We start from the raw sequence: 25,000 nt of genomic DNA on the forward strand, positions 1-25,000 counted from the left end.
AGTATTCATTTAGTTATCCATTGTTACATATTTCTGCCATAAAATAAACAGGAATAGGTGTTGCAATCAAAGAGTGCCAGGGACAACCAACCAGTGGTTCGTTAAATCCTCACCTAACTGGCTGCAAAAAAAACTTGGAAGCAGTAGTCATAGAGTAATAGAGTCACACAGCATGGAACCAGACCCTTCAGTCCAACCAGCCCATGCTGACCCTAATCCCAAACTAAACTAGTCCCAACTGCATGCACTAGGCCCTCCAAACATTTTTTTATTCATGTACTTGTCCGAATGTCTTTTAAATGTTGTAACTGTACCCGCATTCACCACATCCTCTGCAAGTTCACTCTCTGTGTAAAAAAAAGTTGCCCCTCGTGTCCTTTTTAAATCTTTCTCCTGTCACCATAAAAGTATGCCGCTTGAAACCCCCATTCTCAGGAAAAGACACCTGCTATTCACCTTATCTATGCCCCTCATGATTTAATAAATCTCTACAAGGTCACCCCTCAACTTCCTATGCTCAGTAAAAAAAAATCTCAGCCTATCTAACCTCTCCTTATAACTCAAACCTACCGTTCTCAGCAACATCCTGGTAAATCTCTTCTGAACCTTCTCCAGCTTAATAATATACTTCCTATAACAGGGTGACCAGAACTGGACACAGTACTCCAGAAAAGGCCTCACCAACGTCCTGTACAACCTGAACTGATTGAATCTTCTCAAAAGATCGTTCTTCTCGAATGATTTCCACCTCTGCAAATGGTCAGGGAACTTGAAAGGATGAGTTTAAGATTACAGTAAAGATAAGTAAAGATTACAGATAAGTAAAGATTACAGATTGGAAGAAAATTAACAATTAATCACATTAGTTTGTAAAACAAAGGAGTAAAATTAATGCTAAATGATTTGGAAGCAGAAACAGTACAGGTTGAAAGTAGTGACTGTCTCAATGTTCAGAGTTAACAGCATTTACTAAACCTTTTCCATAAAATTAGGTAGCTTTTCCATCATAGTATTGATCGCTGCTTTCATCACCATTGGGTGTGAGCAAAACATTAACAATATCAAACAACACAAGGAAATAACCTGCCAATTGTAAAAAGGCTATTTTAAACTACAATGGAGTAACTAAGAGAAAGGAATGATGTTTTAAAATATCATTTATTTTTTACTTTCATTCACAGGTTGTCTAAAGGCAAATAGTCAGTCATTGTTTCAGCCAAGTCTTCCTGAGAATTATCAGCATGCTATTCAAACCATGGGCTTTGGCACAATGAATAAGATTTACCTGGAGTATGAGGCCCCATTTTGGGATGAAAATACAGACATAATTGGATTGGTCTGGGAGGATGAGACCCCATTTTCGGCCCAGAAACCCAACCTGGTTGAGTGGTGGAGATGTGTTCCAGTCGTTTATGTGTTCAGGCCACCAGAAAGGTACTAACGAAAAAAAAATCCTATCTGTACGGTGGCAGAACATGTTTTGCAGTAATGTCTTTGCATCTTAATTGGAAATACAAAGTATATGACACACCTACATTGAGCAGAATCATTGGTAAAATCGAAATGTTGTGCACTGTATCTAATTAGAGCTTAGAACACAATGCTATAGAATTCTTGTTTCAGCTATACAAAGCCGTAATCATATTGGCCACCACATTTTACGAAGGATATATTGTCCTGGAAGGAATGCAATGTAGTTTTACCTGAATGATATTTGCACCTGTATGGATTAAATTTCAAGGAGAAAATGCACAGACCATGTTTATATTCCCTGGAATTTAGAAGGTTACGGAGTCATTTGATCAAATATTGGCAGGAGCAGATATGGTAGCTTGGGAGAAACTATTTCTTTTGGTTCAGCAATATAAGACTTGGGTCATTGTCAAAAAAATGAGTAAATTTATGGAACACCTCTTCATGTATAGGATGGCAAGAATTTCGAACTATGTAGTTACAGCTCATTGGGTAAGGAACAACATTTTAAAGACCTTCTAGCAGTAATAGGTAACATGGAAACATTTCGCCCAATCAGCGTATTTCTCTAATTGCAAGTTTGGTGAATGAGGGGGTTGAGAGGCAGGGCTCTGAGAGGCAGGGGGCTGATGGCCTAGTGGTATTATCACCAGGTTGTTAATCCAGAATCCCAGTTAATATTCTGGGGATGTGGGTTCAAATCCCACATAGCAGATGCCGTTTGAAAGGATGGGTTTAAAGATTACAGGTTGTAAGGAAAAATTATAATTAATCACATTAGTTGGTAAAACAAAGGAGTAAAATTAATACTAAAAGATTTGGAAGCAGAAACAGTGCAGGTTGAAACTAGAATCAATTAAGAATCTGGAATTAAATGTCTAATGATGACCATGAAACAATTGTCAGAAAAAACCATCTGGTTCATTAATGCCCTTTAGGGAAGGAACTCTGCCATCCTTGTCTGATCTGGCCTACATGTGACTCCAGACCCACAGCAATGTGGTTGACTGCCCTCTGCGATGGGCAATAAATGCTGGCCAAGCCAATGATGTACTCATCCTGTGATTGGATAATCAAATAAGTTTCAGGATTTCCACATTTAGCTGTAATCCTGCTGTATTCTAAAGGGACGGGCAGATTCAGAGCAGTAATGACAGCAAATGCTGACAGTTGCTCATCAAAAGCATTGCAAATTCTTGGTCCATGTATTGTTGGCAAATTTTCAAATGTTTGGATTATTCACAATTGTTGACGATAATGCAACATTTATAAAATCAGAGATGTGATTTCTTAACAAAATTTACTGGAATGATTTTTAACAGTAACATTTTTTCCAAATTTATTTATTCATGGATGATGATTTAGCTGGCAAGGCCAGTATTTATTGGCCATCACAAAGCACCCTTGAGAAGGTGATGGCTGAAATAAATTGTTAATTCTTTACAGATTGTCATAATGTTTTTGAAATGATTGCGTAGCTTGGTAAGAGACAACCATATTGCTATGGCTTTGGAGTGGCATATAGGCCAGACTGGCTAGGAACAGGTTAATTTCTGCAACATAAGGGACAGTACAGTAATTTCATGGTTACTATTACAGACACTAACTTTTTTTCATTTTAGATGTATTTAATTAACTTTTGTTTTGTCATTTATATAAATAATTTGCATGAGAATATAGAAGACATGGTTAGTCAGTTTGCGGATGACACCAAAATTGGTGGCATAGTGGACAATGAAGATGGTTATCTAAGATTACAAACAGACTTTGATCAATTGGGTCAAAGGCTAAAGAGGGACAGATGGGGTTTAATTTGGATTAATGTGACTTATTACATTTTGGTAAAACAAACAAGGGCAGAACTTATACAATTAAAAGTAGGACCTTTTAATGTTGCAGAACAGCGATACCTAGGGATTCATGTACATAATCCTTTGAAGTTTGCGTCACATAAAGATAGGTTGGTAAAGAAGGTGTTTAGCATACCTGCCTTCATTGCTCAGATTTTGAATACAAGAGTTTGGATGTCATGTTGAGGTTGTACAGGACATTGGTCTTTTCTGGAGCACTTTGTCCAGTTTTGATCGCCCTGTTATCTGACCGATATTATTAAGCTGGAGTTCAGAAGAGACTTACCAGGATGCTGCTGGGAATGGAGGGTTTGAATTCTAAGGAGACACTGGAAAGGCTGGGACATTTTTTTATTGGATCATAGGAGATTGAGGGGTGACCTTACAGATGTTTATAAAATCATGAGGGGTATAGATAAGGTGAATGGCAGGTGTCTTTTCCTTAGGGTGGAGCATTTTAAGGCCAGGGGGCATATTTTTAAGGTGAGAGGAGGAAGATTTAAGAAAGATATAAGGGGCAACTTTTTTACACAGAGAGTGGTTCGTGTGTGGAATGAACTTCCAGAGGATGTGGTGGATGTGGGTACAGTTACAATGTTTAAAAGACATTTAGATAAGTACATTGAATAAAAAATGCTTGGAAGGATATAGCCAAGTGTAGGCAGATGAGACTAGTTTAGTTTGGGATTGGATTGGCATGGACCGGTTGGACCGAAGGGACCTGTTTCCATACTGTATGACTCTATGACTCCATAATCAAATTTAAATTCTCTGACTGCTGCAGTAAATTTGATCTCACCACTGTGGGTTAGTAATCCAGTAACAACACCAGTATCCTACTGTAAACAGTAATCTTAACATTCAGATAAATATTTGTTCTGTTTTGATTTGTCAACAAGTTAGGTTCAAGAGTTTTAGGAAGCTTAAATGTGATTAGTCACTGGTCTTAAAAGGTTTATTTCAGAAGTAAAAGTTAAGGGTGCAAAATCAAAACCTGTCTTTTAATTTCTGTTGCTATTCAGAAAAATTTTGTATCAAGGTTTACAACCACAAGAAGATTTCTGGCAACAACCTATTTTAAATATAAAAGCTTCCCATCTTTGTCAAGTAAAATGGTGGCATGTGGCACCAAATATTGCAATCTACCTTCACTGTGCCATAATTCTATCAGACAATCCCCTCATTCCTGAAGTAGTAGTGACCTGTTTATCTTGCATTAATGAACTGTTTCCAGCATTTAAGTAACAAAAGAAGACGGGAGCTCTGAAGAAGGGTCTAGACCCGAAACGTCAGCTTTCCTGCTCCTCTGATGCTGCTTGGCCTGCTGTGTTCATCCAGTTCTACACCTTGTTATCTTAAGAGTCCTTAGTGTTTGCCTTTGTTGTTAAATCCCTGCAGTTCTTCAGAATAGTCGTCACTCCTTATGTTTGAATGAATGACCAAATGTAAAGATTATTATACCAGCAGGGGGAGTAAGAGGCAAAGGGAAATTTAAAATAAGTACAGAGCCACTCTTCAGTGATTTATAAAGATAAAATTTCCGTCACAGCACGTAACTTTCCTCATTGACCACTACTGTTCTATTTTCATCTCCCCATTCTCTCCAAAACTCTTCAGCAAATTGTTGTTTCACAAATCTGTGCCCATCTTTCCACTAACAAATTTGAATCTCTCCATTAAGGCTTCAACCATTGCCACACTAATGAAACAACCTTAAACATTAGAGAAAGGTAAGCTTATCCGCTTTGGTGGAAATACATAGATTTGGAGTTTTTTTTAAATAATGCCAAGTTGGGAACAACTTTGATGTCCTTGTTCATAAGACTTTACAGGTTAACATAGGGTAAGCAATTCAGAAGGAAAATGGTATGTTGCCCTTTACTGGGAGAGGATTTAGATGTCAGAGCAGAGATGTCTTACTGCAATTATATACAGCATTGGTGAGACCATGCAGTAGTGTATAGAGTTTTGGTCTGCTTACCAAATGAAAGATATGCTTGCTATAGAGAGTTTGCAATAAATACTCACCAAATTACTTCTTGAGATAGAGGAATTGCACTGTAAGCAAAATTTAAACTGACTGAGCCTATATTCCCTGAAGTTTAGAAAAATGTGAAATAATTCTCACTCAAATAAATAAAATCCTTACCGGGATGAACAGGGTAGATGCAGTTCGAGGTTTCCCTTGGCTTTTGAGGTGAGGCAGTGGTGGTGGGTTGGGGGTGCGAGGTAGGGTAGAACCAAGAGCCACAGTCTCAGAATAAAAGGCAAGCCATTTAGGACGGAGTTGAGGAAATTCTCCACTTGGGAGTAGTCAGTCTTTGGAACCTTCTGCCCCAGAAGGTCTGGATACTCAGTTGTTGAGTATGTTCAAGACAGAGGCTGTTAACAGGATAGATCAGAAAGGTGGTGTGACGTAGAAGGTTGACCTTGATGTCATTGTCTGGTAGGCTAGGCCCTCAGGCTTGAATGACCTCCTTCTGCTCTTATTTCCTATGTTCTTATCTAATCAAAGTTACATATGAAATCCCCTGTGACTGTGATCTTCACACACCAACATGGTTAATGACACCATCTTCCTCCATTATCCAACTCTAAGGAGCTGCTGTCAGTTGCTTCTACTATTGTCCTTTTGTAGCCTGAGCCTCTCTAACAATTACTACTCTTCCTGTCACCACTTCCCCTCCATATCTCATCCTCTTTTTCCCATTTTAATATCGTCCAAAGGCATTGGTCAGTTTCCGCAGATACACTGGCAACATCGAGTTCTATCTCTCTATCATCTCACTCAATCCTTGCACTATTTCTGTTTTTGCTAAATTGGTTGCCCAATATCCAGACTAAGTTGCAATTCACTATCGTTCAACAGCTGGAAGATGATATCTATCATCACTGACTTCCGCCGAAAACTGACTATCATCTCAGCTTTCATCAAACTGTTCACAACTTCTTTGCCCAATTTATGGCTGAGCTGAATTTCTGATCGCGCATATTCTCCTTTGCACACCTTGCCTATTGTAACGTCTGCAACATCACAAGCTCCCATCTAAAAGCTGTAGTTTACCAAGCATTGAAACCTTCCTCCAGCCCTAAAAATTGTTATTGGCTGATTGGCCTTTCATACTTTCATACTTGATCCTCCCTAAACTTTTTCCTATTCAACATTCTCCGATATGTATCATACTTCCACCCCAATCTTGGTTCCCTATCATCCCTACCTTGCTGACTGACACTGGCTTCCATTCTCTCAATGACTCCATCTTAAAACTTGCATCTTGATGTTGAAATTTCTTTGTAGCCTTTACCTTCTGTTTGTCTGTAACTTCCAACCCCAAAAGTCCTGATTTTCTGACACTACTCTCTTGTACATTCCCTTCCATTTGTGGCCACACCTTCAGCCCCATATGCTGGAATTCCTAAGCCATTTCCCTCTCCTGCTTTATGGCCCTCCTTAAGGCAGTATTCCTATCATCATTCCTGGTATCCCCTCCCTTAATCATCTACCTAATTTTTCCCAATTATATTTGCCCTAAAGTGCCATTGGATTTTATTTACATTAAATCCCCAATATAAATGTTGTTCTTTTTTAGCGGCTCTATCTATTGCACAATCACTTGTATCACAAATTACAACCCATCTCTAATCTTAACTTTGGAAATATTACCCACAAACAACAATAATGCAAAGAACATGCTCATTGAGTTTCCTTGAAGGGTTTGTTGGTATCCGTACCATTTTGTATGGTGCCGACCTAAACAAACTACAGAAACCTTGAATACTAAGTCAGTCAAACATTTGGGAGGAGCGTGGAGGGGGGCAGGGGAGGGGAGGTTAGGGTGCACTACAACTGGTCCCAGAGCCCTTGAGCTTGTGAGGAAGAAGGAAATCAGTCAGGCCTAATATAGAGATTGTAAGTACTGCCGATGCTGGAGTCAGAGATAACAAAGTGTGGAGCTGGATGAACACAGCAGGCCAGGCAGCATCAGAGGAGCAGGAAAGCTGACGTTTCGGCTGGGATCTTTCTTCAGAAATTGCCCCTTGCTTTGGTTTGCTGACCACTGCATGACCGTCTGCCTTTGCAAGAATTGCACGTGATGGCCTCCATTATAAAGTAGCCCATGTTGCTAAATATGTAGGCTTATCTTGGGAGGCAATGGCCTAGTGGTATTATCACTGGACTGTTAATCCAGAGACCCCAGTAATGTCACAAGAACCTGGGGTTCAAATCCTGCCTACGGCAAAAGAATCTGGAATTAAGAGTCTAATGGTGACTGTGAATCCATTGCCAATTGTTGGAAAAACTCATCTGTTTCACTAATGTCCTTCAGGAAAGGAAACTGCCATCCTTACCTAATCTGGCCTACATGTGACTCCAAACCTACAGCCCTCTGGAAATTTGGAATGGGCAATAAATGCCAGCCTAGTCAGTGACACTCACATCCCATGAATGGATAATACACTCATGAAGGACATTGAATCAGGTCAGCAAGAAAGGGCCCAAGGGGGAAAATGATGCTCAAAGTATATATTGTGTTTTTTAGTTTGGCCAGCTTGTCATCTCACCAAAGGTTCTTATGCACAATGGCTAACTGTTTGAGTTTACTGATTCAGCATTTACCTAGATGCTGCATTAGGAGAACATAGTAATTAGTCAATATAGATTGAAAATGTTTATCACAGGATTTTATCCTTTTTTTAAACAAAATTGCTGTTGATCAAGTTTGATTTCTTGTTTCAAAGGTATGGTCATGTCCTTGTGGGAACAATCTCTGGAAAAGAAGCCGAGTTTGTAGAATCTCTGAGTCCTGAGGAAATAGCATCGAACTTCACCAAACTTTTCAGACAATTTACTGGTATGAATTTGGAACTTTTAGGAATCTATATATTTATGGAATAAAACTATTAGAATAAACAGATTGGATGGGCTAACTCTCAACCAACTTTTATAAACCAAATTGGATGATAATGATTCTCAGTAGAATCTCCATCAATGTCCAATTTTGACATTAAATTAAAAAATGTCAGCAAGTGCCAAACATTTCTAATGAGGCTTCTCTGTCTCATTGCATGTTCTCTTACACCATTGTACCTTTCATCACTCAAAAACTCCTGCCCTCCATCCCATTGTAGATCTTCCCTTTTGTTCTTTTTCTGCTCCATCCTTTCACTCCAATGTTCCATTTGTATTTTAGTTATCCATTTCCCAGTTCTGTTGAAAGACGAACTCTATTTAGATGCTGTCAGATCATTTCCAGCATATTCTGCAGTGGAGCATCACGAATATGATCTTGGCAGAAATTATTTGGGCATGTTTTTGTGAGGTCTGCTTTAACTACCACTGTAATATTTCTTAGGAAGGCCTTCACTGCCAGCACCAAAAAATGTTTTTGTGACAAAATGGTTCAGTAACCCTTACATTCGGGGCTCCTACTCCCATATATCCATCAACTCAACTGGAGACATGATTGACACACTGGCTGAACCCCTACCACAGGCAAAAGAGGGAACTTCTTCTCCGGTAAGTCACACTATTCAACAAAAAAAAAGTTGCTGGAAAAGCTCAGCAGGTCTGGCAGCATCTTTGAAGGAAAAAACAGAGTTAATGTTTAGGGTCCGGTGACCCCTCCTCAGAATCAGACCTGAAATGTTAACTCTGTTTTTTCTTTCACAGATGCTGCCAGACCTGCTGAGCTTTTCCAGCAACTTTTTTTTTGTTCCTGATTGACAGCATCCGCAGTTCTTTTGGATTTTACATACTATTCAACAGTCTGGCATGAAGATTGATGTATCATTCTTAGAATTTTAAATAACCTTACAGTTTATTTGTATCAGTAAGGTGTATTTCTATCTCCCTCCAGCCTTCTTATTTTCAATAACAGAAGTGCACTTTCTTGGCCACCAGTACTCAACACAAGTGGCTATTCCTAAAATCTAAGACGAAGCATAAAATCGATGTAAACTAATCAACTCAGCACAGTCTTATTCCAACTTAGTGTTCACATGTCTGTGTTATATGGAACAAGAGTCGCAGGATAGGAAGAGACAATCCCAATCAAATGTTCTGCTCCACAGATCCTTAACCTGTAGTATAAACGTTTAATGTTAATATGTAATAGGAAAGTCTAGGTCATCAGTGATGTCAAACCACAAGCATCAGAACGATTGAGGGATAGCTCTAAATGAAGCCTTGTATAAGCATAATTAGAAACTAATTTTCAATGAAAGGTTATGTTTACCAAGACGCCACACTCTCTAACACACACAATCGCAAATATAAATGAATGGTGATAGCAGATAATAGAGACTACTGAAACCCATCATAGTAAAGCTGACTCCAGGTTCTTTACAGCATGTGGGCGATATATATTTATCACCAGTTCACAGCTTCTCAAAGAAATTAATGGTGAATAGTGGAGGGAAAAAAACACTGGTAGCTAAGATTGGTGAGAATACCAAAATATGTATATTAAGGGTAAAAGTGTAACCAGGGAATAAGTAGGCCTATTAGGGACACAAGGGGCAGTCTGTGCATGGAATTAGTAGGGTGTTAAATGAACACTTCACATCTGTCTTCACTCTGGGAACTGTGGATGCAGGTACACAATTTGGGAAGAGGAACTGTAAGCTTCTTGAGCAATTTGATATAGGGATTAGAAAGGTGTTGGAGGTTTTGGCAGGCTTAAAATTGGACTAATCACCAGATTCAGATGAGTTGTATCCAAGGCTGCTATGGGAGACAGGGAGGACATGAGAGGGCCTTCAATCCAAATTTCTGTGGACAAAGAGGAGGTCTGGAACACAGCTAAGGTGTTTCTACTTTTCAAGAAGGGTGGTAGAGAGAAACCAAGGAATTATAAACCACTGAGCGTCACATCAGTGGTGAGGAAACTATTGGAGAAAACTTTGAAGGAGGGAATTAATACCTGCCTGGAGTGGCAAGGTTTGATCAGGGATAGTCAGCATGGCTTTGTCAGAAGGAGGTCATGCCTAACAAATTTGATTGAACTTTTCAAGGAGGTAATCAGGTATGTAGATCAGGGTAGTACAGTTGATGTAGTTTATATGGATTTCAACAAAGCCTTTGATAAGGTTCCACATGTGAGACTGATAAAGAAGTTGAAAACATGTAGGATCCAGGGTAATTTGGTAAGATGGATCAGCACAGTGGTAGAAGATTGTTTGTGTGACTGGAGGCCAGTGTCCAGTGACATATTACAGGGATCCATGCTGGACCCCTTTAATGTGAAGGAGTTTAAAACTAGAGGATGTAGGTTTAAGGTGAGAGGGGAGAGATTTAAAAAAGACCTGAGGGGTAACTTTTTCACACAGAGGGTGGTGCATGTATGAAATGAGCTGCCAGAGGAAATGGTGCAGGCTGGTACAATTACAACATTTAAAAGGCATCTGGATGGGTATACGAACAGCAAGGGTTTAGAGGAATATGGGCCAAATGCTGGCAAATAGGAGTAGGTCAGATTGGGATGACTGGTTGGCATGGATGAGTTGAACCAAAGGGTCTGTTTCTGTGCTGTATGACTCTATGACTATTTATTTATAAATGATATAGATGAGAATGTAGGTGGAAGATAAGTAAGCTTCCAGGTGACACGAAGATTGGTCAGATGGTTAATAGTCTTAGGTTACAGGAAGATATAGACGGGTTGTTAGTGGGCAGATGAATGGAAGATAGAATTTAACCCTGGAAAGTGTGAAGTGATGCACTTTGGAAGAAGTAACAGGACAAGGGAGTACTTAATTAATTACAGGGCAATAGGAAGCTCAGAGGAACAGAGGGATCTTGCAGTGCTCATTTGTGAAGGTGGCAGGATAGGTTAGTAGGGTAGTTAAGAAGGCATAAAGGCACTTGGTTTTATCAATCATGGCACAGACCATGAGAACAGGGAGGTTATGTTGGAATTGTGCAAAACTTATGTTAGGCCACAACTGGAGTACTAGGTGCACGTCTGGTCACCATACTACAGGAAGGAGAGTACTACAGGAAGGACATGATTATGCCAGACGGCATTCAGAGGAGATGCACCAGGATGTTGCCACAGTTGGAGCAATGTAGTTTAGCTATGTAGAGAGGCTGGATAAGTCCAGGTTGTTTTCTTTCGAAAAGAGAAAGCTAGAGGTGACCTGATTGAGGTATATAAGACTATGAGGGGCATGGACAGGGTGGATAGAAAGCAACAGTTCCCCTTAACTGAAGGGTCAATAACAAGGAGGCACATTTTAAGGTGAAAGGCAAGAGGTTTAGAGGGGATTTGAAGCATTTCTTTTCACTCAGAAAGTACTGGGAATCTGAAATGCACTGCCTGGGAGGGTAGTTGAGAAGGGAAACCTAACAACCTTTAAAAAGTACTTGAAGGAATATAGACCAAGTGCTGGACAATGGGATTAGAGTAGTTCTAAATGGTGCAAACTCAATGGGCTGGAGGGCCTCTTCTGATCTGTATGATTCTATGAATCATAGCAGTTCTTGTACTGATTATGCTCCCAGAATGCTAATGTTAGGAAATGCCACTTCATTGTTTCAGTAATGATAAAGAAATGCATCCAAGTCAGGATGATGTATGGTTTAGATGGTGTCTTGCAGATGATAGTATTCAATTCATTCATTGCAAAGTAAAGATTTAAACTTAATGTTTTTTTGCTGGCTTTAATCATTTTCTGAACATCCAATTAATAATTTTTCTGTCATAATGTTCAAAGCTTCTGTAAAATGCCGCCTGTACAACCAGAGATAATCTTACCAACTAAACACATTTATTTGCTTACAGATATATGTAACACAGTGTAGCTGTGAATGTAATTCTCTCTACCCTGTTCCTGAAGGCTCCTGGTTGAGTTATACTTCAATAGGGTGTCATGCACAAGTGGTTGTTATTCATGTTGCCAATACTGGTCACAACTGTATTGATAATAAACACGGCAGAGTGCAATCCGATATAAACACAAAGAAGTGCAAATGCTGGAAATCTGAAACAAGAACAGAGTGCTGGAGGCTACAAATGAGACAGAGTAGATGAAGATGTGGTATTGAGGCCTCTATTAAACAAGACAAGACAATTAGACTGCCCACTTGTTGTATGGTAAATGGAAAATATTGCACTCGTTCCAATATTGTCAGCCCTCATGCTGATTAATCTACATGATGCAAATTATTAAAAATTGCTTAACTCTAGCAACATAATCATGTCCCTCTGATTCCAGATGATGCAGATTTTATTTGCTGGTGAAGCAACTCATCGGAGCCACCACAGCACCACCCATGGGGCACTGCTGTCGGCCTGGAGGGAGGCTGATCGACTGATTAATCACTATTCCACCAAATGAATTTCTAAAATGGAAGCAGAACTGAAATTTGGAATACTTACTCCTTTTCCAGTTCTTTGATTGCTGTCATTTTCTCAAACAAACCCCTTTAATAACAAAAATAGTCAATTGTACATGCGATAATCGATCTTTTAGCAAAACTGCTAATTTTTAACTTCTAAAATATTTTCATCAAAACATTATTTTAGACTAAACCATATCAAATGCGTCAATCTCGTTTGTATATGATTGTTCCAGTGAATTTAATGATAATAAACCAAAGTTGGAATTTGACCATCATAGTTCAGACTGATTTTGGTGAAAAAAAACTTTTATTCAAAGCGTGATGAATGTTGTGAACAATCTTTCAAATGAGTTACAGGAAGGACCAAAAAAAACAGATTAACTGCAAATATGATGTTCTGGTGGAGAAGCTAGGAGATTTGAAAAATCAGCTGTTGTAAATCCAGTGCTTTTTCTTGTCTCTCTCAGTACATCCTTCTTCTTACTTACATCCATTTATGCAGAGAATTGACTTAGATCTCCCTTGGTTCTCCCTAATATATCAAATATCTGTACACGTAGGTGGGCTAGTGTGCATAACATTATATGAGCAACTGATTGCAAGAGAGTAACATTATGTGATAGCCTATTTACTTAATATTTGGAGTTACAAAAGCATTTCATTAAGAAATTAAAATATTTGTTGCAGGCTGCCTAAGTTAAATGCAACCAAATTGAACAAATATTTTAAATATTGTTCTGCATTGAATTGGAAATAGCAAAATTCCCCTGTTGAGATTCTGATGTATATGCAGTGAATATGGTTGCATACATAAACAGTCTAAGGAAAGAACTGTTAGCCTTGACAGAAAACCTGGAGACATCATTCCATCTGACCACACTAACACAACACAGCTAATGTGCCTCTCACGTTCCCTTCAACACACTCCACTGTCACCATAAGAAACAAAAGAATTGCTGATGCTGTAAATCAGGAGCAAAAACAAAGTTGCTGGAAAAGCTCAGCATTAACGTTAACTTTGTTTTCTCCTTCACAGATGCTGCCAGACCTGCTGAGCTTTTCCAGCAACTTTGTTTTTGTTCCACTCTCACCATACCTCTCCTCTTCCCCAAGATTTTAGGCATGGTTTCTGAGAAAAATTCTGACCATGGCTTTTAATCTTTTTAAAGATAAAGAAAGTTGCTGTTTCACTCACGTATCTCCAAGACATATCTAGTTTCAATCCTATGGTGAATATTATCCAGAATTTGTATTGGTTTAGACAGCAACTTCTTATACCAAATTGTTTATTGGAAAAGCCTTCAAGACTTGGTTGTAGAGACAGCAAGTGTAAAATTGTTGCCGGAGGTGCAACATCAATTTAACTTAAGAATTTGCTTAGTGTTTATTGAAGAAATCTAAAATAAAACTTTATAGTTTCCCAAATATGTTACCTCAATTCACTCTACCCTCTGAACTCTGCTTTCTAACTCACTTAGTACCATTGTTAAAATGCTTATGTGGTAACAATGTTACTTGCCACTTATCAGCTCAAGCCTGATATTGTCCAGTCTTTCTGGTTTTTACTGCTCTATATAAACAGCGAAGCACTCCACACCTCTGGAATTCAACTCTTTTGTCCATGTTTGGACCAAGGTTGTAAAGAGGTCACAAGCAAAATAGCCCTGGTGGAACCCTGACTAAGCATCAGTGAGAAGGTTATTCCTTTACAAATGTTGCTTAATAGCTGATGTTGATAGTTCCTTCCATCAATTTATAAATAATTGAGGGTAGACTGATGTGGCAGAGATTGGCCAGGTTGGATTTGCCCTGCTTTTTGTGGAAAGGACGTAGCTGAGCAATTCAGGTATTGTCGGGTAGGTGCCAGTGTTGTAACCTTATCCGAACAGCTTGACTATGGGTACGGCAATATTCAGTTCCTCCAATTGTTTCTTGATATCACACAGAGCAAATTGAATTAGAGGAAGACTACCGTGTGTCATGTTGAGGTCCAATGGAGGAAGCAAAGTTTGATCAACCACTTGGCACTTTTGATGAAGATGGATGCAAGTGCTTCAGCTTTATCTTTCAAAGTGATGAGCTAGGCTCCCCTGTCAATGGAATAGGTATAATTGTGGAGCCTCCTCCTCCAGTGAGTTGTGTAATTGTCCATCACCATTCACGACTGAATGTGGACTGCACAGCTTAGATCAGATCTGTTGGCTTGGTTATGACACATGCTGCTTAGACTGTTTGGCACACATGTAGTTCTGTATTGTACCTTCATGAGGTTTACACCTCATTTTTAGGTATTTTTGGTGCTGCTCCAGGCATGTCCCCCTACAATCTTCATTGAATCGGAATAAAAACTGAAAGAACTGCAGATGCTGTAAATCAGGAACAATAGCCTGCCACTACACACCCCCTGTTGTTAGTCACTAACAGTTCCCATTAACAACTATTCACCGTCCCAGCCTGATCGTTAGCAACTCCTTTGTCTGTTCAACTGTCTTTCTCTCTCTTTGGGCTCTATCCTATCGTTTACTCCCTACCCCACCCACCTCCTTATTTTCTGCATATAAACTGATGTTTTCCCAGCCACCATCAGTTCTGAGGAAGGGTCACCGGACCCCAAACATTAACTCTGTTTTCTCCTTCAAGATGCTGCCAGACCTGCTGAGCTTCTCCAGCAACTATGTTTTTGTTCATTGAAATCAGAGTTGATCTCCAGGGTTGGTAGACTGGGGGATATACCAACCCACTACAGTGAATATAATTCTGCAGCTGATGATGATCCACAGTGCCTCATGGATACCCAATTTTGAGTTAATAGATCTGTTTGAAATCTATGTTATTCAGTGGCAGTGATTGGATGTTATCTTCAATGTGAAGACAGGACTTCATCTCCAGAAAGACTGGGCAAGGTTACACTTAACAATGCTGTCATTTGCAACATAGGTTAGTGAGGATGAGGTCAGGAAAATTATTTCCTCTTCAATTTCCCTCAGCTAATCTGACAGCTACGTCCTTTAAGACTCAACCAGTTTAGTCAGTAGTAACAGTATTAAGCCACTCTTGCAAATGGACATTAAAGTCCCCATCCAGTGTTTGGTGCCATTATCACCCACAGCACTTTTTCCAATTAGCCTTCAATATGGATCAATACGTCTCCATATTGAAGGCTAAGGTGAGAATTAGAAAAAGGTTTCCTTGCTCATGTTTAACCTGAAGCCAAAAGATTTCATGGAGTCAAAATCAATGTTGAAAACTCTCAGAGCAACTTCTTCCCAGTTATATACAGCGGTACCATCCCCTCTGGAGGATCTGTTCTCTGGATGGAACAGGACATAACTATGATGACAGCAGGCTGTTAGCTGGACTTACATTACCATGGAGTTATGACATACTAGCCACTAAGTTCTCATTCTTGCCATTTTCTGCCTTTTCCTGTTCTCAATACCACCACTGCTACTATTAGTTATATTCTGATGTGAGTCTGTGCAATGGATTGTACCGGTTTGGAAACAACAATTACCCCATCTTTGACCAGAAATTTAATCTCATTGAATGGTAGTCGCACATCAGTTGCTTTGAATAGGTGACAGAACAAATAATGAAGCAGAATTGGAACAGTCTTCAAAAAAACTCTCCTCAGTTCTTCAGGTATTGAAGCAAACAGGAGGAGTAACAGATATGATATGGAATCTGGTTCAGAACATGTTTGGGCTTTGCTAAACCGCAGAAATTCAAGAAAAAGGCACACCATTACCTCCTCAGGGGCAAACTGGACTAGATACTGCATGATGGCCTTACCAGAAAGGACCAGTCCCAGATTGAATATTTTTGTTTTAAAAAGAACTGATTAGGTATGAATTTACAAGAAAGGTAAAGTATCAAGTTACTAGGGAATAGAATTTGGAACTACTGCAAAACTCTAAGTCGATGTGGCTATGCATCCCTTTCTATCTAAGTTTGACTGTGCATTAATCTTAGTTCAGTCTTATTATTGAGCTCATGGAAGTGGGATTTATGATAATCCTTCGGAGAACCAAATCATGTCAAAAACAATGTAATTAAGAACTGGAAACATAGGCAATTTATTCACAACCCAATTAATTCTGCCCTCTGTGAAGCCATTAAGAAGTGTCGCACTAGAGGGTGTCTAAAACTAACAGTACAGCTACAGTGCAGTTCAATACTACTAAAGCAGTATTGTTTCTCAATGCATGAATAAAGAAAACATGTTAATTACTCAAAGTTTATAGTTTTCAAGATTTTGCCCAAAGGTTAGATTAATGGAATACACAAAGATAAATCTTACTACTGTGCACTTCTGTCTTAGAAGCTTCGCTGCTGGGTGCACATACTGGCATTTAGATTTTTCCAATGGTTTCATTTTAAAGGACACAAAACCATTTGCACATACATAGTTTTTCAACATGCTCTCTCAGTAGCTGAAATTCTGTGCCAGACAGATAAATGTAACCAGCGGTGCTTATCTTCTGCACTGTGAGGGAAAGGCATCTCAATTGTGCTCTTTACAGGTTCTTGGATTCTTTTTCCCCCCACAGCACTTCCGCAAAACACGTCTTTTCTCCATTACTACATCATTCCTTTGATATCCCATTTCTCCCCACCCCTCCCAATATGTCTTTGATTTTTCTCTTTTGTTAGTATTCATTTTGTTAGGACTCATAAATGACCCATTGGCTAAGACTATGATATAAACAGTGCGCCAAACCTCATTGGCTATCTATTCCTTCCCACACAATAGCAACCCCCAGGGTCATTCACACCAGTACATTAACCACAACCAGGCTTTACAGGCCTGAAGAGAGACAACTTCTCAACGCCAGATCTTACAAAGTACTTAGTTCACCGATGAACAGTCCTCAAACTTCAGTATTGCAATTCATCAAGTTCAAGGTACTTTTATTAGATGGATTTATTTCACAAATGCTTCGACTTATGGTGAGAGGCATGTCATTCCCTCATCTCACATTGGTTGAGATTGGATGATCAGAAACTGGTAACTTGGTTCAATCTAAGTCAATGTATGATTTGGTTTTCAACCATGAAGTGGAATCTGATGCTCATAATCTGTGGTAGTAGGAACTGCCGATGCTGGAGAATCTGAGATAACAAGGTGTAGAGCTGGATGAACACAGCAGGCCAAGCAGCATTAGAGGAGGGTCCAGACGCAAAACGTCAGCCTTCCTGCTCCTCTGATGCTGCTGGGCCTGCTGTGTTCATCCAGCTCCACACCTTGTTGTCTCATAATCTGTTGTTTTTGTTGGTGATGACAGAGAGGTAAACAATGTATAAGCAATGTAGTTAGAGGTGTGGCATTAAAATGAGGTATTGGTTAGTTGAAAGGGTAAATTGTAAATGGACTTTAATGTTTGCAAATGTGAAGTCAAGAAATTTGGACCTAAAGAGTACAGGACAAAGATTTTCTTTTTGGGACGGCATCGTGGCTCAGTGGTCAGCACTGCTGCTTCACAGCACCAGGGACCTGGGTTCAATTCCAGCCTCAGGCGACTGTCTGTATCAAGTTTGCACATTCTCCCCATGGCCGCGTGGGTCCCCTCCGGGTGCTCCGGTTTCCTCCCATAGTCCAAAAATGTGCAGGTTAGGTGGATTGGCCATGCTAAATTGTCCATAATGTCCAGGGATATGGAGGTTAGGTGGATTAAAGATGGGAAATGCAGGGTGAGTCTGGGTGAAGTGCTCTTCGGAGAGTCAGTGTTCACTTGTTGGGCTGAATGGTCTGTTTCCACACTGTAGGGACTCCATTCTATTATTACAACATCTAAACAGACGAGTGACACTGGAGACATCTATAATATGTACAGAAAATAATCCAAAAGGAGTGAAATGCTGGCCTTTATACCTGAAGGACTAGATTACAAGGGAATCGAAGTCATTATTCAACTATATAAAAGCCTGTTTGGAGTATTGAATAGTTTTGGACAACATACCATAGTGACAATATGGCAGCCTTGAATGAAGAGCAAAATAGATTTACTGGAATGATACTAGGGCTCCAAGGTTTAATTTATGAGAAATTACACAAGCTAGGGTTTGCATTGCATGGCATTTAGATAAACAAGGTATAATTTGATCGAAGTTTTCAAAATATTAATGTTTAGAACAAATAAAGAGAAGCTATTTCTGATAATCAGGAATTATAAGGCCAGGGGAACACACTAGAAGTGACAGCCAGGACTGTAATTAGAAAAAAATTCTTCACATAAAGGGTATAGAATTTTGGAATTTTCTTCCTTAAATAGCAACCAATAACTGGATCAATTATTAATTTTAAAACAGAAGATGATAAATTTCTGTTAACCAAACAAATCCAGGGACCAGCCATGATGTCATTGGAACAGGCAGAAAGGAAGGAATATGAGCCAACAAAACATCAGACAATAATTTGGAAGTTTCTGTATGTGATTTATTAAACAGGACAGTTGCCTTGAAATTACGTCTTTCAAAAGTTATTAATTAGAATGATTAGAAATAGCTTTGATTGCAGAACGTTTGAATCCCTTTTGATATACCTGGGACAGAGGATACCAGTCTGGCAAACAGTGAGTGACTTTAACCATGGCTAAGCACACATTTAAACTTCATCCTTCCCCATTTAAAAACCTTAACAGTCCCCATTCTCTCTCCCCTCTTCAGTTTCTTCCTGGCTACATCACAGTACAATCTTGTTCAACCTAAATGCTGCTAGTGGATTTGATTTGTCATTTGTAAGGTTATAGGTGATCGTGCCGATGACTGGGTCTGGGGGAAAGGAAAAAAGGAGTGAGAGCGAGAGAAAAAGGGTTGAGTTGAATCAACCCGGGGCAGGGAGGGGAGGGGGTATTCTTGATGGGTCAAAGGTACATAAATCTTGACCAAATGCTAGCAGGAATAGGTGAAAAGGCTTAGCTGTGCTGGGAGCAACGCATACAGAACAAGACTTGCGAATGTGAGGTAGACAATGAACATGGAGGAAAGTTCTTGCGCTCTGAAATTGTTAAACTTGATGTTGAATTCCCAAGGTGGAAGATGAGATACTGTTCCTCCAGCTTGCACTGAGCTTCGGTGGAGCACTGTGGCAAGTGTGAAACAGAAATGTTGGCCAGGGAACATCGTGGTGTAGTGAAGTGGCAGGCAACTGGAAGGTCAAGATCATTTTGCTGGGGTGTTGCTCAAAGTGGTCGAGTGTCTGTGTTTCATCTCCCCAGTGTAGAGGAGACCATATTGTGAGCAGCGAATACACAGTAGACTGGAGTGAATGAAGTACAGGTAAATCGCTGCTTCACCTGGAATGTGTGTCAGGGGCCTTGGATAGCAAGGAGGAGCAGGTAAATAGGCAAGTATTACACCTTCTGCAATTGCACCGGAAGATGTCACAGCAGGAACCTTGCACCAACCCATCTGCTGCAATATTAAATCTTCGCTGTCATTTAATTGAATTTCCAAGCAAGCTTAAAGAAGTCAAATCCTGGTGAATTTAAGCATCAATTAATTTTGACTTTGTATCAAGGTTTTGCCTTGCAAATGAAACCTTTTCTCACTCATCTCCTGTCCTAATTCAATGCCACACCCCTGCAGCTTTTGAACAGAGATGACAGTGATCCAATTCTCCACCTGCAATTCCAAGCTGGTACATTTTCATCCACCTACTCCCAAACCAGTTTTCCCATTGTAGAAGCACTGCTCTGATGAAGTCATCTAGACTTGAAACGTTAGTTTGCTCTCTCTCTCTCCATGCATGCAACCCGACCCACTGTGATTTCCAGCATATTTTGTTTCCAGTTTTCCTATTGTAACGTTGGGAGAGGGAATGGCAAAGTAAACACCGCCTACCCATTTAAACAAAAATCACTGCCTGTCAGAAGATAACCACAGTGTTATTTTGGCCTATCAATCCCTCCTACTCGCAATGAGGAAGATATTTTGGTTATGACAGATGAACGAGGATCACAATTTTCCCCAATGCCCAAGCTTGTTTCCTGGCTCCCTTCCATCTTCTCAATCTCTCCAATTCCTTCCAAACGATCCTTCAGTACTCTTGATTTTGTGTGCAATTCCACACGATGTCAACAAGTTCATTCTTAAATATACTTAAAAATAAAATCTCCACAAAACAATTTCAGGCTTCTTTATTCAGTGGTACACAAAATCATAGTTATTTTTTATTCTATTTCCAATACCTGAAAGGCATATCTTCAGTTACACTATTTTTCAAAGATGTTTATTTAAAGTGAAAGATCAAATTATTCCTACATTACTCTTTATTGGGGTCCTACTCACTAACTATTAGGAAATTCAATCCACTCTTTACACAGCAAAAGATATTGTAAACAGTACAAACTTCAAGCAGTGAAGCATATGGGACTGAGCCAGTTAAATGGAAGATATTGTTCAGCAACTTTGCCTTTACAAAATTTCCACTTTGAGATTCTGGAGGTTCTGTCTCCTGCTCAAATAATGTTAATTAGGTCTTAGTAACCACACAACATTTTCCTAATAGATAATTATACTCGAGATTTTGATCACAGCCTCTGACCGATCTTGTTCCCATATGAACTTAGAAATTGATCCTAGCATAAGCTACTTGACCATCACGATCTTCCCAAAGTTAATTCCAATAGCTCAGTACAAGCTAGCATTCAAATATGGAAACTTCTTGCTTAACATTTCTCTAAAAGCTGCCGTTACCAAGTAAATCATTAGGTGGGGAGCTCTTGGCTCTTTGATTTTTAATTATCTACCTTTACAAAGCAACACAATGCATTGCTAAGATGCACGCTGTGGTAGGACTTGCAGGAACACTTCTAGGCAATGCATTCCCAATCTCAGTCAGACAGAAAGCAGCACTGTGTCATTAACAACACAGTGGGCAGAACATTCTACACCACAAATAAAACACCCCCTCTGACTATCAAGACACAATGAAAATCTGTAGCTATTGAGATAAAATCTTATTTATAAACATCTACCAAATGTTAGCTTTGCTGGAATAGTGTCCATGTAGATTGATGCGATTCCAATTTGTACTGCCCATGGATATCCACTGGTTAAAGAATGGTGTCATAGGATAATAACAACTAATTTCCTCAATATCATTCCAAGCGTAAGAAGTCTCATCACTTAGTCTAAGCTTGATCACTTTAGACTGTCATTCTTAAAATGACAGCTTTGCATCTTTATACTGATTCCTCTTCTTATCTAGTGAAGCAGGATGGTCCGCAGAAAATGTCTGAAGCAATAAGAACGGATGATATCTTGGAATTGGACGAGGATTAAGAACTGAAGAGATTAAGCCTCTCCTAGAGATGAACCCATTTCATGTTTGACGTATAAAAATAAAAAGCACAAAACAAAATTCACTTCTGTGCAAAATAAAGTCCAAAAGTTCAACGGCTCACAACAATTGAGCCAGAGATTTGGCAACTCAAGCCAGTGACAGACATTCATCACCTCTTCACTGGAGTCGCATTCGTTTCTCAGGAGGAGCCTTGGTGCTTGAGCTCTGCTGCGAGTTCTTTGTGGAGTCTTTCTCCTCCTGTTTGATGGTCTCAGTTGTTGGCTCAGTTTCCTTTTTCACTTGCTCCACTGAAAAGCAGAAAAATAAACATGGGAATGTGTGCAGTCAAAATATTAATCTGGAACATCTATTAACTTGAATTAGCTTGATTCAGAATAAAAACTCTCACCTGGCACAGGCTTGTCTCCAGATTTGGGCTGAAAATGAAACCAACAGTCAATATAAGGAACACTTGGGTCATCCACACAAAGAAAATTCAAGTTCTTAAATTGCATCGTTCAGTAGTTACATTGGTGTACTGAAATTGCTGCCAAATTTTTGGTGTCGACGTAAACAAGAGAAAAAGAATTAATGGGGTAAAATCACTTTACATTTACACCGCAACTAGCAAGATCTCTTTCACCACCCCTTCAAGGGAAAATTCAAATGTTCAAGTAGGATGTGTGATGAAATTATTCAAATCCACATTCTTAGGGAGCAGCATATCAGACCTGCATGATATCCGCCTTTTGCTTTTAAACTTAGCAACCTTAGTCTGTTTAAGCCAAATTGAAGCTACTCCTTAAGTTGCAAAGTGACAGACTGTGTTGGCTCGTGAAATGGGACTTGTAAAATGGGTGCTACCTCTATGCCCCTCAAAGTGGACAATGGTGAATCAATCTACTGCACTGGATATCTCAGTGAAATCCATCTGAAAGAATTCCTTGCTCACTATAATATAACCTTTCACTTTCCCTACACCTTGTGGAATTTAAAAAAGAAACACTTCTGTACTACCTACTATATCTGTACTGTTTGGTTTTGATTATTTATTTGAAATAAAGGACATGGCAAGTTACAGAAAGACAGTTACCTGAATAAACTTGGGCTGGAATTTTTGCCGTATATCCAGGAGAAGCATATCCACTCTCTGACGCTGGAATATCGAACTTGGTTCCTCCTTCTTTTTTGATTTCGGTTTTACTTTATCTGGACAGGATAGAGAGGAAAAGCCATGAAAAGATGGTCAAAATATAATTTGTTTCCGAGAGGATTTTAGAAATGTTTTTGTTAGTTGTAGTTAATGAACTCGAACCCTCCTAGAGGTATTGTATAACCAATTTCACTATCCCAGAAAATTCCTCTCTGCTACTCAGGCACTTTGATGAACTTGAAAGGCAGTCCCCAGGGACTGGGCCTTGCACATCATAACCAAACCTATGGTATACTCTTGTGACAGAAAACATTGCAATAAGTTTTAATCATCTGCACTTATTAGCCGTCATATGGCTACTTTCTCAACTATTTACAAGTCACATTTCAAGAAGCAAAAGCTTTAGTTAAAAGTACTATTTTAGAATGCATTAAAACCAAGATGCATGAAGGCCCCTCTCTCTATGTGGGTTTGGCGCTATGTGGAATGGAATTCTGGACAAGGGAAATTCTGTTGGCCATGGTGTAGCCATCTGTGTTTTGGCCAAAAGTGAAAATTATCTCAAAATGTTAAAAATTTACCAGCCAGGAATCTGAACTCCACTTATGCACAGAGGTGCAGGATGCAGAGATGATGATTTTGGTTGCAGTTGTGTGCAGAGTCATTCTGAGATCAGTGGTTGCAGAGTGCACCTAACAAACGGTGCACTGTTTTGCTGACTGTAAATTGCACCATACATAGCAGTAGACGGCCACGTTGCTACATATCTGTCAAATGGCTGTTATTATCATCAATGTCCTGAACTTCACAGCAGCAACAATAATTCAGATGGAGCAGCGCAACGATCTGCTTTACAGCTTGGTATTCACCAGCATGAAAAGCAAACTAGATTGTGTAAACCACTCAAAAAGCATTTAAGATATTGCTTCCAGTCTGCTTGTTAACAGAAAGACCCGCAGAATCTGGATGTTCTGTTTGCTGTTTCAGCCAAGAGAGAGAAGTCAATGGAGATTTTCACAGTTGCTTTTCTTATTGAGATGTACTCAGGTCGTTCTTTTTCACGGCATTATAAGAGCAGCGATTATCATTCATGACCTTTCAAGATGATGCCTACTAGCTCACTGACTTGCTGCAGCAATATAATTTGCAGAAATTCTGGAGCCTCTGACATCTTCTTTACCCCTTTCTTTAAAAAATAATTCTCAGGAGATGGGCATCACTGTCAAGACTGGCATTTATTACCACTCCTTTGTTACCTGAACAGAATACTGGATGTCTCAGTCCTGTGATGTAGGTACATCTACAGAACTGTTAGTCAGGGACTTCCAAGATTTTGCTATTCTCTGCCGCAGCTGAAATGCTGCATCTTAAAGGGTGGTTAAGAGTCAATGACAGTGCTGAGAGACTGGAACCACATATAGGTCAGACAGAGTAAGAGTACTCCATTACCTTCTGTAAATAGCGAAGCAATTTTTTAAAAATAATCCAATACCTTCGAAGTCATTTGCTTTCAAGATATTGATTTTAAACTTCAACTCAAATTCTCAAATTACTACGGAGGGACTGAAACCCTCAATCACTAAACTATTTCGCAAGTATTACTTTGGATTGCTTGTATTTTAATATAAAATTATACTATGTACCTTCTGATGGAGTGAATCTGCCTTCAAGAAATAAAGTGTAGGTGATGCAAGTCCTGTGTGCATTGTTGGCTCTCTGAATACTCTCATTAAAATGTGCATAGTTTCTTCAGGACAGTGCACACACAGCAGAAATTCAGCAGGGTCATGGTTGCCCCAGATCATTCAACCCGAGTGAGAAATTGATTCACTATGCCATCATGAAGTTGTGGCATCAGTCCATTTTTGACATTCTGTCTGATTTATAAGTACTAC

At 39.5% G+C, this 25,000-nt stretch overlaps 1 protein-coding gene and 1 non-coding gene across 2 annotated transcripts; one reads left to right on the forward strand and one right to left on the reverse strand.

Moving 5' to 3' along the window:
- Window positions 1-1,181: 1,181 nt before the first annotated feature.
- LOC109922001 (peroxisomal N(1)-acetyl-spermine/spermidine oxidase-like) lies at window positions 1,182-12,700 on the forward strand (the record flags this gene model as incomplete). Its single annotated transcript, XM_048592932.1, has 4 exons — window positions 1,182-1,434; window positions 8,064-8,176; window positions 8,678-8,841; window positions 12,540-12,700. Coding segments are annotated over 4 exons (653 nt in total), but the record flags the coding sequence as incomplete, so codon positions are not given.
- An 8,089-nt stretch (window positions 12,701-20,789) lies between these two features.
- LOC109921999 lies at window positions 20,790-23,180 on the reverse strand. Its single transcript, XR_007261324.1, has 3 exons — window positions 23,046-23,180; window positions 22,362-22,389; window positions 20,790-22,260 (listed from the first exon to the last, which is right to left on the reverse strand). It is a non-coding gene; the product is annotated as an uncharacterized LOC109921999 (transcript).
- Window positions 23,181-25,000: the final 1,820 nt, after the last annotated feature.

The sequence above is a fragment of the Rhincodon typus genome, unplaced genomic scaffold, assembly GCF_021869965.1.
Source record: "Rhincodon typus isolate 14 unplaced genomic scaffold, sRhiTyp1.1 hic_rhity00002056, whole genome shotgun sequence".
Classification (NCBI taxonomy): Eukaryota; Metazoa; Chordata; class Chondrichthyes; order Orectolobiformes; family Rhincodontidae; genus Rhincodon; species Rhincodon typus.